The sequence below is a fragment of the Taeniopygia guttata genome, chromosome 4 (assembly GCF_048771995.1).
Source record: "Taeniopygia guttata chromosome 4, bTaeGut7.mat, whole genome shotgun sequence".
Lineage (NCBI taxonomy): Eukaryota > Metazoa > Chordata > Aves > Passeriformes > Estrildidae > Taeniopygia > Taeniopygia guttata.
In genome coordinates this window covers 49,544,399-49,558,995 of record NC_133028.1, presented here as the reverse complement: position 1 = coordinate 49,558,995, position 14,597 = coordinate 49,544,399, and the positions used below count along the sequence as shown (strand labels likewise).

The 14,597-nt window shown below is 41.7% G+C and overlaps 1 protein-coding gene and 1 long non-coding RNA gene across 7 annotated transcripts in view; one reads left to right on the top strand and one right to left on the bottom strand.

Moving 5' to 3' along the window:
* Positions 1-14,597, top strand: part of LOC140683988 (uncharacterized) — a 20,874-nt gene extending 6,277 nt beyond the window's left edge. The window contains exons 2-3 of one of the 2 annotated variants that reach the window (XR_012055739.1): positions 5,058-5,223; positions 12,955-14,597. This is a non-coding gene — a long non-coding RNA (uncharacterized lncRNA). Of the gene's footprint in view, positions 1-5,057; positions 5,839-12,954 lie in introns of those variants that run through there. The other variant, XR_012055738.1, reaches the window with a different exon arrangement.
* TRMT10A (tRNA methyltransferase 10A) lies at positions 4,163-11,956 on the bottom strand. 5 transcript variants are annotated; one of them, XM_002192570.7, is made up of 8 exons: positions 11,848-11,956; positions 10,490-10,791; positions 9,352-9,514; positions 8,747-8,818; positions 8,244-8,318; positions 7,128-7,277; positions 6,462-6,567; positions 4,163-5,183 (listed from the first exon to the last, which is right to left on the bottom strand). In XM_002192570.7, exons 2-8 carry the CDS (start codon positions 10,705-10,707, stop codon positions 5,017-5,019), a joined length of 951 nt encoding a protein of 316 aa, XP_002192606.5. In that variant the 5' UTR covers positions 10,708-10,791; positions 11,848-11,956; the 3' UTR covers positions 4,163-5,016. The 5 variants fall into 5 exon arrangements, with proteins under 5 accessions (XP_002192606.5, XP_072784660.1, XP_030127547.3 ...); XM_072928559.1 differs by having other exon boundaries at positions 9,352-9,510; XM_030271687.4 differs by lacking the exon at positions 11,848-11,956 and adding an exon at positions 11,694-11,838.

Sequence of the window (14,597 nt, the reverse complement as noted above, 5' to 3'; positions counted from 1 at the left end):
TACATTCTGTCCTACAAATAATAAAATGCATACTAGCTTTAGCTAAAACTTTAGTGTTTCTAAAAATAGGCTTCTTCTTCCTTATCTACCATGTTGATATTTAAGTTTACCAAGGCAGCTTTCTTTCTTTCAGACAGTGAAGTTAGCTGTTAAGAAAAATAAACCTTCTGGAGGGTGTTTAAATTGAAAATCCAGCATTTCTTCCTACTGTGTGATAGCAATTTCCAAGTTACCCTCTTATGAGTCACTTCTGAAGAACGTGGTAACACAAAAGCTCTGGGACACACATGTTAGTAGAAGATAGGAAAAAAAAGAGCAACATTTCTGAAGTCACACCCTACACAGTATAGAAGCTGTGATTGCTTCAATCCCTTTCTATTTTTCCATCTGCACATTTAAGGATGTCCAAAAGATTAGGTTTACAAAATACAAAACCCTGCAAGTGCTCATTGTTATTGAAGTACAGAGATTGAGCAGAACTAGCTAGCAGGGCAGGTTATGACCTTCAAAAAGTTTAGGGATCATATCTGAAGATTATACAAATGTGCATGACACAACAATGGAGCTGAATTAAGCACATATAGGATGACATCAGTTTTGTGAGAACATGAACAAAGACATCCAGAAATAACACAAAGGAAATAAATCAAATATGCACAGGAAATAAATCAACTGCTCACAGGACAATGCCTTATTCATTTTAGTAAGCTGAAGAAATGCTAAAGGTGAAAGATGTAAATTAGCTTGTGGGTTTAGAGCAAATATTAGAAGAATTTGAAGGGGAAAATAATATCCAAGGGGAGTACTCAACCAAGCATGAACACATCTTTTTAAAATAATGCCTTGTCTTCCTTTTAGGTCTCTTATCACAGCAAAACAAGGCAAACAAGAAATTAAAAAGCATGTCTTACATTACTTGAAGTAAAAATGCAGCAAAAGGGAATGACTATGAATCAAACATTTGATTATTTGGCTTTAGGATTGTTAGTAGTAGATGCTGTTGTTCCAGCTAACAAAGCCACCTTCTTGGAAGAGAGACAATTAAGGTACACATTTCAAAGATGGGCCAAAGTTTATTCAGCTTTAGATTTCGAAGTCGCACTGAAGTCCATCTCTGCTTTTCAAAATAACTTATGGTAAGAAGAATGTGTGCTTACTGATAGCTTATTTTAAAACCCTCCTGCAGAATAAATGGATACCTTACAATAATATGAACCTGTGATCTTCAGTGTGATCTACAGCATCTGAGCAATATAAAGTTCTGTTTAAATCAAAGAAACACTGAACTCTTCAAACTTCCCTGACCTTATCCTCAAGCTTTAAGGATTTTAGGAATGCCACATTGGGCTCTCCTGCAGCTGGCAGTCACACTGCCCCAAGGCTGCCCTGAGTGCACGTGCCTTGTCATGCACACAGGATTTTGGAACAACCATCAGCATAGATCCCCTTGGACAGCTGCACCCCTCTGCAGCATGCCAGTGTGCACTGCAAAACCCACCATCGTTGTCAACTTTGTGACCAAAAGCCTCTAAGACAGGGCAGTTCAGAGAGGATCTTTTCTACTCAGATGCTCTTCTGCAGAGTCATGTCTAGAATCAAACACTACTGCTGCATAAGCAAACATAGGGTCAATGAGCATATATTATGACATGGGATCTGTGGAAGCCAAAGCAAGGGCAAATTGACCTGAATCCAGGAAATGGACAAGAAGGGGGAAAGTACAGTAACCTGCAGCAGTAGTGTTTGGGAAATCATCACAACATGGATGCACATAAACAGTGCTGAGGTTCTTGACTTCAGAAATCTGAGCCAAGGGGATTGGGGCTCAGTGGGAGGGGAACAAAACAACATGATTACATATGGCACCTTGCTGTGACCTCCCCACTGCATGCCACTAAAAGAAAGTTTGCCCATTTCAGTCAGAAAGTTTGACTTTGTGCCATATCCCCTTCATATTTTCTTTTCAGGTTCCTTGAGCCATACCTTCTTTACTGCCTTTTTAATGCTTTACTACACAAGTTTAAAGATCTCTGGATGTATTCTGCTACCCAGCATTGCTGAGCAATAGTTCTGGCAGTACCTGAAACTTTACAAAGCTTAGTGATGGAAGTCAGAGCTTTCCTGAGCTCAGCAATGACGCCTGGTGGTGAAAACACAGGGATCCTGTACTAGAGCTTCTGTGCAGATTGTCTTTTTAATGTTCCCTTCTTCAGCATCGTGGCCCGGGAACAAATCACATTGGAGGTCTCTAAGTCGTGGTTAGACAAGCATGTCAGAGCTGACCTTCCCTGAGGACAGCAGGGTGAAGCAGAGGACTTCCCAGTGTGTTTTCCTAGTGTCATTAACTTCATACAGCTAAAGCTGGTTCAAAGAAAGATCCTTCTGTAAGAAGTGCCCTAAAGCACTGAATGTAAATTCCTTGTCTTATTATAAAATAGTACAGTCATTTATGTCTGCTTCCAGTGTAATGCATTAGTGGGCCATGCCTGAAACATGCAAGTAACCATACTGAAAATACTAAGAACAGCCAGGTCTGTAGATTGAAAATGGAGAATAAATTTGCTTTCTTAAGTAGCATGTCACAAGCTAGAACACCAGAGTGCCAAACAGGGCTATAACTTGTATACAATATGTAAATCCAAAATGAAAAACAACTAAAAGTCCTCATCCTCACAGTGAAGAATTTCTTCTAATAATCTAACCTAAAGCCACCCTCTGTCAGTTAAAAGCCACTCCCCCTTGTCCTATCACTCCCTGTCCCTGTAAAAAGTCCCTCTACAGCTTTCCTGTAGGCCCCCTTCAGGTACTGGAAGATGCTGTAAGGTCTCTCCAGAGCCTTCTCTTCTCCTGGGTTGAACAGCCCCAGCTCTCCCAGCCTGTCTGCAGGAAAGGTGCTCCAACACTCTGAGCATCTTCATGGCCTCCTCTGGACCTGCTCAAACACAGGTCCATGGGCTTCATATATCGTGAGCCCCAGCTTTGGCCACAGCAGTCCAGGTGGGCTCATCAGAGCAGAGCAGGAGGATCACCTCCCTTGAGCTGCTGATGGGGGACAGGAAGACCCCATTGTGTGGGTGAGACAAGCAACGTGGATAAACAGGCAGCAGCCACTGAGCTGTTATGACACAGGGCAGTTGGCATGAGCAACCTCTGAACAGCAACACACCCCAGACCATGTTTTCATTCTATTTCACAATAGACAGGTAGGATTTAGACAACTGGATTTAAAAACACCTGTATGTGTGTGGGTGTGTGTATCTAATTTCACTGGTAAAGTTGTAAGGCTGTGTTTTAAGTTGTACAACAGTTCTGTAAGATGCTTTGGAACCCTTCCAGCATGTCTCTAAAAGTCCCCAGTTTGTCTGTGCCATCTGCTCCTTTACTCTCAAGCCTGAGTAAATGAGGCACGTATGAAATGGTCTTAAGGAAACCTTGGACAGACTAAGGAATCTTAGATCAGGTTTAATGGTGCTACATGCATTAACATGAGGTTCTCTCAGCTGTAAAGGTGTAATTCCTTGCAATTTTACACATTTCAGTTAGAGAATCAGTGTAATACATGCTGGGTACACTGATGCTGCCTTTTTTTGTTACAGAAACAAAACCAGCAATGTTTTTATGAAAATCCCTGTGCAACTTTAGCAAACTACGATCCATCCTTTTAATAGATCATTCTATTTAAGAATAGAAGGATCTATTTAAGATCCTTCTATTCTTAAATAGAAACTTTTCTATTGCCCTTTTAGAAAGTGTAGAGAGAAGTGCACTAAGTGTTTAAGTCATAAGCAGTTGGGTGCCAAGCCTTTACAGACCATAGGGACTCACAGGGATCCCACTTGCAGTCTCCATTTGAAAGCAGTAACAACGAAGGAAAGGAGAAAAATGGGCACAAGGCAAATCATACTTGAATCAGCCCTCTGACTGCAGCTCAGCAGAGAGGAACACTTAGGATGCCATGACCTCATGCTCTTCAGGCATGAGAAACCTGTATGAGAGCCGCACTTATTCAGGCACTGCAGCTACCTGGCTACTCCCGGGAGAAGAAAGGGATAGGCAGGCTCACAGGGCTGAAGCAAAGCCTCACTTCCAAGATGTCCACTACTCTGTCTGAGTAGTCCACAGCACTGAAGTCAGCTGATGAATCAGAACATCCAGCCAAGACTAAGATTATGACTTTTTTTAAAGGAAAAATATTTGATAGACAATACAATACATACAGGATCCTGTGATTACACAGTAATACTGAATCTGAGTGACCTGTAAGGAAGAGTTCCTCTCTTGGTGTTGTTCTGAGGCCGTGTGATAAGTTTTGCTGAGAACATGAAGAAATAATCAAAAGTGATTGAGTCACTTCAGTGTGCACCGTGTGCCCACCAAGGCACACGATTTGCACCTGTGCTAATACCCATCCCTCTCAAGCTCAAGTATAAAGCACTGACTTAACCCCACATTCATACTTCACCTACTGACCCCAGATAACTAAACACAATATATAAATCAGGTGGTTCAGTTGCTTGTGATTGTCTGTTGAGATGCCCAGGAAAATCACAATTTTTGTTTTGAGTGTTCATGCACACTTTGCAGCAGGCACTAGTGGTACAGGTTTTGGAACCAAAGGAACACTTGTCATTCGTTGCTTTTAAGAAACCCTTTGAACAGAAATGGAGACAAGAATGTATACATTAAAATATGGGAAAGTTACTAATGCTCTTGGCATTTACAACCAACTTGGTATGTATAAAAAATAATATTTAAAAAATTAAATTAAACAGCTTCCCTGGGAAAAAAAGAAATGCTGCATTTTTCATTAATTTCTTTTCTCTCCTTAAAAAGCTATTATATTGACGTTTCAGGGTAGAAACCTGCATTTAACTTAACCCTTCATGCACAGAAACTGCTCTGAGACAATTCAGCATTACAAGGGCCACAGATGGTCTTTGAAGTAAAACTACTTCATGTCCCAGTTTTATTCCACTAACTGCATGTCTCATCTTTCCCACCATCCAATTCTGAAGCCTAATTGCTGTCCGAGTCATTGTCTTCATCTTCTTTTCCAGACAGAGCATGTTTGGATGAATCATTGGCTTCTCCCAAAGGAACAGCCCCTTTCCTCTGTGGCAGGATACTGAAAAAGGCCTCCTTCCAGTCTCTCTTCTCCAGGTATGCAAGGATGATCTCAAACACTGCAACATCAGAAAAGCCCATCAGCTCTTTTACAGGGAGGTAAGTGAATTGCTGATAGCAACACACCCCCAAATCCATCTTTACAGAGGTTTGTGTGCATTCTCTTGTAGCATCTTCAGAGCAGAGCTGATGGAATGCAGGCATGAACAGACACTGCAGTTCTGCTACTCCTACAGCCTGGAGCCAAGCACATCCTGAGTCTCCAGCTGCATGACAGTATTTCTCTCAGGACTGAGACAAATACTTCAGTCTCAGCAGTGCCTTCTGTACAGGCACCAATGCTTTCTCATGTTTGACAGGAATCCTGCTGTGGATACACTTTAACAAATATTTTCACCCCTTCTATAATTATCTCTTCCTTTCTATATAAAGCAACAGTGAAAGATCCAAATTTAGAAACATGTAACATCCTACAAATATATAGGGTTTGGTAATTTTTAAGTCCCGTGCCATACTATATTCTCCTCCATGCTTAAATAATCTTTATTATCATGCAAATGCCAGCCTCATTAATATGGCACTTTCAGAAAATAAAGTTACCATTAAGCAATGTGTTACACAAAAAAATAAACTTGAAATAAAGCAAGGTAAGATAAGCTAAAGAATCTGCAGTGGGGCACAATAAAGACTTTGACACTGTGTCAAAAATTTCCATGAAGGTCTGAGTAGGCTCCATTTTGCATGTCTTTTTGTTTAATGACACTGAAAGACAGTCTAATAATAAAGCTGGAAGTTTAAAAGGATTCAAGGCTTGGTTAAGCAATTGAATACTTCAGTTAGAACCAGGAAGATACAGTTATTAAAGTTCAGTAGTTGGAGTACTGATGATACCAACTGAGGAAAGTCTACAGGTACTGAGGCAGTTACTGCTGAAGAAAGCTGCTGAAATGTTGAAAGAGGTGAAAACATCAAACGTTCATCCTCCCTTGGCATAAAATGTGTACCCTACAATAAAATACAATGCTGGATAGTTTCCAACATTTTACTCACTTATACAGTAAACCTGGAAACAAGACCAGGATGGTAAGAAAGCTACAAGTAACCCTCAGATACAAGATACAATGTTCACTTCTAAATGGCTAAGACACCATTTTTTACATTTAACCATATCTATAATATTTAGGGCAATTAGAGTATTCTGTAGGCAACTAAATTCAAGAAATATCAATAGAATAAAACAAGGTTTAGGCATCTGCACTACAGTGCAGAGGGTTCAAACTGTAACTATTACAGGTATATTCTAAAATAATGTAATTATTTTATGATTTAGAACTTACCATGATTGACAGCTAAAACTTTCCGACTGTTCATTTTGACAAAGTTTCCAAGTGGCAGCTGTGCATGACCAATTCCCTGCTCTACAGCTTTTCTGTAAGTAATTCCCTGGGGGAAAGATACCAAAACAAGTGGATTGAGAATTACTGTTTCAGATCAGCCCATTCAAATTTATTACAAGTATAATTTTCTGACAAGAGTTTTGCCTATGTTGCCATGATGTTGCTGTAGAAGTTGGTTACAAAAAGAAACTTAACCTGATAGGGCAGCACCTTCCTCAAGGGCTACTACCTCTGGAAAACTCAATACTTTCAATTTATGTCACACTATGACCTGTGGTCAAAAGGATTGTAAATGAAACCTGTTCATGCAGCTGCAGCTCTAGAACCATCAGCAGTTGCCTGTTTTAAAGGTAAGCTTATGTTAAAGTACAAAGTTATTCACGTTGTAGTCACTCAGTGTTTTTTCAGAGAAGAATAAAGGATAAGAAAACTCTGGAACACAAGCCACTGATGCCACAACAAGTTTTTCCATATTTCTTCAACATTTTTTGAATTATTTTTTGAGGAAGAGTTCTCATTATTAATTATGTTAGTTTACACATGAAGAGCAATCATGTCAAATAAGGTGCCAAAAAAGCGCTGCTAAGAAACAGACCCACAGTTTACCTTGTGGTGATTGTGATCCACCAGTCCTCCAATCACATAGGCTTTCTTCTCATCAAGCTCTCTGAGAACGTCTGGTGAATCTGAGGTAAGATATACTAGGTCTTCTTTCTTTATTAGCTCACTATAGTGCTCTGTTCTAATTTGGATATCCTCAAAAAAAGGTAGTTAAAGGAAGTTACATTCAACTGATGAATTGCTGACCAAGCTTTACAGACCCAAGATGGGACTGGCAAAATAAATCTAACAGTATGTGGTCATTCCAAATTCCTCCTTCACGTTCAAATGCATAGCACATTGCAGATTAATTTTCTGTGTAAACAATCCAGTCCCTAGAGCAATGATTTGTAAAAATCAGCAGGAAATTTTATGAAACCCAAAATAACTTTACAAATACTTAAGTTCTTGTGATTCCCTTCAAACACTGCCATATTTCTCCTATGAATCCAAGTAGTTTTTGAGTCCATTAAAAAAAGTGGACCCAGAAGCAAACGCTTAGTTAACATTAATTGTTCAGTAAGATAAGTTTATGCTAAACTCTCATGAAGCAGCTATTGCACAAGAACTGCTGGAAACAGGACTGCTTTTATTTGTTCTAAATGCTCTTCCTTTGGAGGTGTTGGAATAGTGGCTTAACAGGGAGTCACAAGGAAAACCAATATGAGCTTGACCATAAGAGAAACTACTTCTCCCAGAACATTTCAGTGCTGAGAGGCAATGTGATGAAAGTGAAAGTGCACACCAGAGAATCACATCCTAACTGGCAAGTCTTATTTTGGACATGGATAAAAGAGCACTGTCAAGAAAAACAATGGATGGAACTGCTTAAATCAAGGAGTCCTGCTTAGTCTATAAAGAATGGAATTTGTTCAATGAAAATAAGTGAAAATGGATCTGTGTGTAGTGTTTCAAGCAAAATTCAAATCTAGATTCAAGAGAAGCAGTCTTTGGCTTACTTAAGTTAAACAAATTAAAAGGACAAACAGCTTTTTCAAATATGCTATTGCTCACATGTATTAGAAAAATCCATGTGGAAAAAAAAAATGTTCTTCAAAACTAACAATATAGTTAACAACTACAATCAAGACTAACTTTTTACAGAAATACTAAATTATTCACCTTCCAATTCACCCATCCTTTGTCATTTTCGTTCATGTTGGTCTTCAACTGTCCCCCATGGCTCGTCAAGTAAAACTTCAAACAGAGCAAACAAGACATACAAAATACAGAAACATCAACTTGCCACAATCTGTTTCCTCTCTTTCCACCTTTAACAATTAGCTAAAACTTTTAATATTTTTTAGATGGAAGTGGTATTAGGACCATATTCATATAGTTAGGGATACATTTAAAAGACAAATTCAGACTTGTAGTGACTTTTTAAAAAATCTGCCACAGCTAAAAGCAAGAGTATCAACAGCCTCTTACTGGCACACTTGGATGTGGCACTTTTCATCTGCATGCACATACTGTTCCATATACAGGGGTATCCTTATAACATGTGGATGTTACAGTAAAAGTAATTTTCTTATGAAAGAGGCATCTTAAATATTTTCTTTTCCTACTACAGTTCTCATATTTGGTACTTAGCAACAGTCAGTGTTCAGTTTGTTCAAACATACCTGCACAGGATGAAATGCCTTTCGGTTTTCTGCGTAACATCTCTGAATCTGCTTGTGAAGCTTCTTAACGTCCTGTATACAACACAGTTTGTTTTTATTTAGTCCTTCATACAGACCATCACAAAATGCTTTATCATGAGCCAGTCAGAAGCTAAAGAGAGAGAGAGGAAGCTTTTAACTGGCAAAAGTGACTACTCAGAGAGTGTGGGCATCAGATCCTGAGAGAAAAAACACCCACTGTGAGAGGATTATGCTGACAAGGAGACACAAACATCTTCCACATGGGTGTACTTAGACACCTCCATGCACGTGCTTGATTTACATTATTATAGGAAAAAAAAACAAAACAAAAACCACAGGGCTTTGATTAACATACAAAATTAATCTGAGGAATCAAACAGGTTTATCACTGTGACAAGATTTGGTCTGTAACCCATGGGAAAAAAACCACAGGGGTTTAATTAACATACAAAATTAATCTGAGGAATCAAACAGGGTTACCACTGTGACAACACTTGGTCTGTAATCCATGGGAAAATCCAGAGAACATACAGTCTATATTTAAGAAAATTAAATATACCTAGTTAATCTGAAGTTCCTTTTACCTTTAACACCATCAGGTCATCAAAGCTGCAGTCCACGATAAGGCGAAGTGTGCTAGGAACAACTTCCCTGCGCATGCATTTTCTGTCATTCCCCTCATTACTGGAATCCAGTTTTGACTGACGTTCTAGTTTTCTCTTCTGGCGTTTTTCTTTTCGTTTCTGCCTAAGTAAACAAACAAATCAATCCACAAAAAGTTCTGCCAGCTCTGCTGAGGTACTGTGTTATGCAAACAGATGCAGACTTCTAGGACCAAAGTGGTTGTCCTGTGACTGTGATAGTTTAAACGCAGCCTGTTGCCTGCATTTGTGCCACACTAAGACAGCACAAAACATATCCCTGCCTTTGTAAAATTCTGTAAATATCTACAAAGACAGATATCTGACACAAATGTAATTTACTCAATACTGGGAGTGTCACGGATTTAAGGGTACTCTGAGTCAAGTCTCAGAACTAACCAAAAAGTGCTTAGTTTACACATGAACATCAATCACAGTATTAGAATGAGGAAGGCAATTTACATCCTGTTGCACTGAACAGTTTCTCAAAAGGCTTCTGAAGAAATTGTTCCATCCTGCAGTGCTCCTGAGAGGAGCAGGCAGTTGGGAGATCAGATTTCAGAGACAGCAACAACCACTGTCTTGGGAAGGAGCAGCTGGCAGTAAGTGGGATAAGAATAAACCACCATCAGTGCATTTGCAGATACACTTTCTCTCAACACAACAAAACAGAAGCTCTGTGTAAGTCAGTGTAACTTGCAGCACAGCACTTCATGTGTCAAATGTAGCTGCTTTTATTCAGTGTAAGATTCTCAAGTCTGACAGCACCAGGAATGAGGAACAAGGCCACACGTTCTGTCTGCCTTCTGACAAATGAACAACGTGCACGTTTGAATCCCTCCTGACATCCTCTTGAAGCCGAGGAACAATTCTAGTATGAGGAGGGGATGCTTACCTCTACAGCCTCTTCAAGTGCAGACGAAGTAGCCTGGGGCTACTGCTCTAAACCTGGTGTGGGAGAAAACTGGTTCAACTGCCTTGATTTGATGAAGCAATTCACAATCAAATTCTGCTGACACATCGTTATTATTAGCACTAAATATGACGTGGGAACCATGGGAAGCTGCTTTGCAAACCATACCTCCGTAGATCTTTCTGTTCTTCCCACTGCTTCTGCTTCAACAGCTTCTTCCTTTGCCTCTTGGACATGGACTCGAGGCATTCTTCCTTGCCTGTGCCTGCCTCCAGTCTCTCTATTGGACTGTCATTTGACTTTGCCTTTCCTTCCACATCAGGAACTTCAGGGAACGGGGTGTTTTCCATTGGCACCTCTGGACTGTCTGTGGGTGTTTCAGACATTAGCTTTTGGCTGGCTTTTCTGACTTTGTCTCTCAGCACATGCTGGGTATTTCATGAAAAACAAATCTTCTGCTCACCAGTTCTCTAGGAAACAAAGTGATATAAGCGTCATTAACAAGATGCTCAACTAGAACAAACACCACTCAACAGCTAGTATAAGCCTGAATAAAGAATAAGAGAAGGCCTTTTCTGTTTGTTTAAAGCTTCTGCAAATAGTAACACAGAACATTCTAGAAAGATGATAACCTATATTCTGAGAGTCTAAAATTCTGCCTGCTAGATCTGCAGGTAGTGAATAGTTTCTAATTAAAAACTTTGCGAAAGAACAACAGCATAAAATTAGGGAATCATAGTGAATCAAATGTAATAGGAAAAAAAAGCATTAGCAGTACGTGTACAGAAACACAAAAAATTAAAGAAATATACTGCAATATAACATGCTAGAGCAGCATGTTAGAGAAACGTAATTTTAAAGTTATTAAAGCCATCTGGGAAAAAAAAAAAAAAAAGAAGTGTGAACAAGCTGTACTCCTTAAAAATTAATCTTTATTTCTCCTGAATACAGAAGACACTGGACAGTAACCAGTCACTGTCGGTAGACAAACACAACAATTGCTATTCAGCAAAACACTCTCGGTTCAAATCATAACCACATAACCAATTATAACCACTCCTTTCCAATGGCAAGCACGATTTTTCCGCACTAGCAGCTCCCCCGTGCCCGACACCCACACAATTCCCCAAGGACAACTCCACCGGAGAAACAGGCAGGAAACAGCAGCGCCCTGGTTCCTGCAGCGGCAGCAGGGACGGGAAACACACAGGACACCAGAAAACCAGCGGAATTTTGCTGCCACATCGCGATTTCCCTGTCTGAGGGCGCTCACACACCGAGCCCTGCGCACACACCCGCGTGCGCGTATTGAGGCGCACAGACACATATAAATACACACAGACGTATATACACACACGCATGTATCACACACATGTATCTATCTGTACACGGACACGCCACACGCCCCTCACGGCCGCAGAGGGCCGTCCGCAGCCCCCGAGGGCCGTGTCCCCCCCGGCGGCGGGGCCGCGCTGAGGCCCTGGGGCCGCCATGTTCCCCCCCCGCCCCGAGGGGCCGCAACGTACCGCGAGCCGCCCGCGCGCCCGGCCTGCGAGGGGCGGGGCCGGCGGCTGTCACGTGAGGCCGCCGGGCAGGGCGCCCCCCAGCGGCGGGTGGTGTGGGGGCGCGCGTCTGGCCCCCCGCACCCCTCACCCACACACCCCGCAGTGGCTCTGAGGGCTCCGCGGGGATAAAGGGCAGCGAAAAGGAAGGGAAAAGCTTATTTTTATCTCAGCACCGCTGAGTTCACGCAGGGGCCGCGAAGTGTTTTTAGCTGGTGGCATTCCTGAGGGCAGATTTGTATCTGCAGAGGTCCCCGGCAGTGCCCTGCTCCCCCCGCCCCACAAAAGAGAGGGACGCGCCTTCGCGCTTCCTATTTTTAAAGGCCACCGACAATTAGCTTTTTAAACTCCGGTGTCAATGCCCAGCCAAGGGCAGCGTTCTTTCGCCGCCAGATAACTTCATGAAGGAATGCTGCCCTATTAGAGGAGTCGGTTCTGGAGACTGGGATTATATATTCTATGGGAACAATGTATTTTGGGCAGCCTGAGTATGTAGATGTCTGTTTGCCCCTGGTTAACGAGGCGCACAAAGTTAGCAAACACACGAGCGTGCGCTGCCATAATCCCCTTTTCGTGTGCATCGGTGTTTATCTCAGGTTTCACTGGTGCCAGATATACACACTCGTACAGTTTTAGTGCTGGTTTCAGGTTCGCTACAGCTGTGTTACACTCACAAAACTCTGTGGTGTCACTATAGTGAGACACTGACCTTTCGACTGCTGCTGGAATATAATATTTGCTGTAGTATTTGATCTAATTTGTGATTCCTATTCAGTGCATTACTTTAAAAATAGCTAGATTTGCATTTGCTGGGGTCTATTTAAAACCTCACTCACGTTACTATTAATATCCAGCTTGACATGCCAGCATCATAAAAACCCAAATGCTCCAGTCTCCCTGTGGAGAATCCTTTGGTGTTTTTTGGTCACTGAAAGGCAGCAGACGAGTTACTGATAGATGCCCTTTTTTAAAAAAATGCAAAAGACATTTGACAAAGTCGTATAATACTCAGATGTGCTTTTTCCTAGAATGAGGAAACTGCTTACGCATTTGTTTTTGTTTTTCTCACAGTGCCCTCTGCAAAGCGTCAGTGTTGCTCATCCAGCCCTGTGTCCTCAGACACCAACAGAGTGTAATGCAATGTTTTCTGAAGTCTGCCAAGTGCCAACTGGTGACAAAGTGAAATGAAGAACTAAGCAGTTGCAAATATTGAGAAAGAGCTGTCTAAATTTTATTATTTTTATGGGGCCTTTACATGACTCTTTCAAGATGCTGATCCCAATGGTGAATCACCTTCCTGCCCCCAGCAACAGAAAGAATGAAATATTCCACAGCTCAAAGCTGCAACTCAGGAGGCAGACTGGAGAAGAAAAAAAATACTCAGGGGAGGCTCAGGTGTGGACTGGGTCTGACTGCAGCACTCTTGAGGAAGGCTTAGGGTGCAATCTGGCTTTGGCCAGTGGCTTGGATAGGTATCTCTGACCCCCTGCCCCCTGTGGCAGAAACAGGGGGTCTTACTCAGCCAAAGCCTGGGAGCTGGGGGCAAAGGTGCACTTGCACTTGGGTACTTTGGTGCTCACACCTGAAGGTTTGAGTTGAAAAGCAAGATCTTTGTGCTGTTGCTTGAGAAGAGAAGGCAGAAAGAAACATTTTGTTGACCTCAGAACATGGGAGGAAATCTCATTAGTTTTATTAGGCTGTATAAAGATATGAGCTCTCCAGTTTGGACTCTGGAAAATGTGCAGCAGCAGTAATACTTTGACCCCAGTCTGTATGCCAGCATGGCATGAAGCATCCATGAGGGGCTGATCCCACAGCCTGTACGTGGTGTGGACTTTGGTGGGCACAGCACCGTTTTCACTGGTGTAATCTGACTGAAAGGAAGTCACTGCTGATTAACTCTGGCCATAACTGAGGTGAGGCTCAGGTCTCCTGTTTGTAGGATGTCTGAAGAGCACCCCAGATCTGTGTTATAGATATGCCTATGGATGTAGAAATGTGTGTGCACGTGGATATGGATGTACAAAATTTCTCTACATGGCAGTTACATCCTTAGCTCTGTAATTGGCACAGCTAGAGTGGTGTCCAAAGAGAGATGTGGATTTACATCAGCAGGGGATCTGGTCAGGGATATTCTAACAGAGGCCTTTTAAAAAAATATTTTATTTGGAAGAAGAAATAAATTTCTTGTGTCTCAAGAGCATAGAAAGGATAATTGCTCTTCTTTAGATTTCAGGTCAACATCACCTTCCCCTTCTGAGTAAAATGTCAATGGTGCTTTTCGAAAGCAGGATCCATATCTCTGGTCTTACTCTAGATGGAGTTGGTTTTGCACCAAGATAATGTCCTTTTTTCCAAAACAGCACAGAAAGTCTGGCAAGCTCCTTGTTTACTAAATGCAGCAAAAGGAGTCCTCTGCCTCAGCCCCTTGAATTCGGGATCATGTCACAACCTGTGCTGAGAAAGCAGCATTACCAGCCACAAATGGGGAAGAAACAATAGCAGACCCCTGGCGTTTCCTAATCTCCCTACCACGTGTGCACACACACAAACAAAATATAGGAATAGGCCTAGGAGGAACTCCCACAAGGTGCAGATGAGCGTAGGGGAGAAGCTGTAGCATGGACCTGTTGTTTCCCACTGCTGGGCAATGATTGACATCCACAGTGTTCACTCGACTTCTCTTTTACCACAAAAAAAAACAGAGGAGGCAT

Bases quoted from the DNA above. Each gene is read 5' to 3' on its own strand.
- TRMT10A (XM_002192570.7), bottom strand. From the start codon at position 10,707: ATGTCTGAAACACCCACAGACAGTCCAGAGGTGCCAATGGAAAACACC. The intron at 8,819-9,351 runs GTAAAAGGAACT...TGTTGTATACAG, and splicing joins ATGACCTGATGGTGTTAAAG to GACGTTAAGAAGCTTCACAA. The intron at 5,184-6,461 runs GTAAGTTCTAAA...CTGATGTTGCAG, and splicing joins AGTTTTAGCTGTCAATCATG to TGTTTGAGATCATCCTTGCA.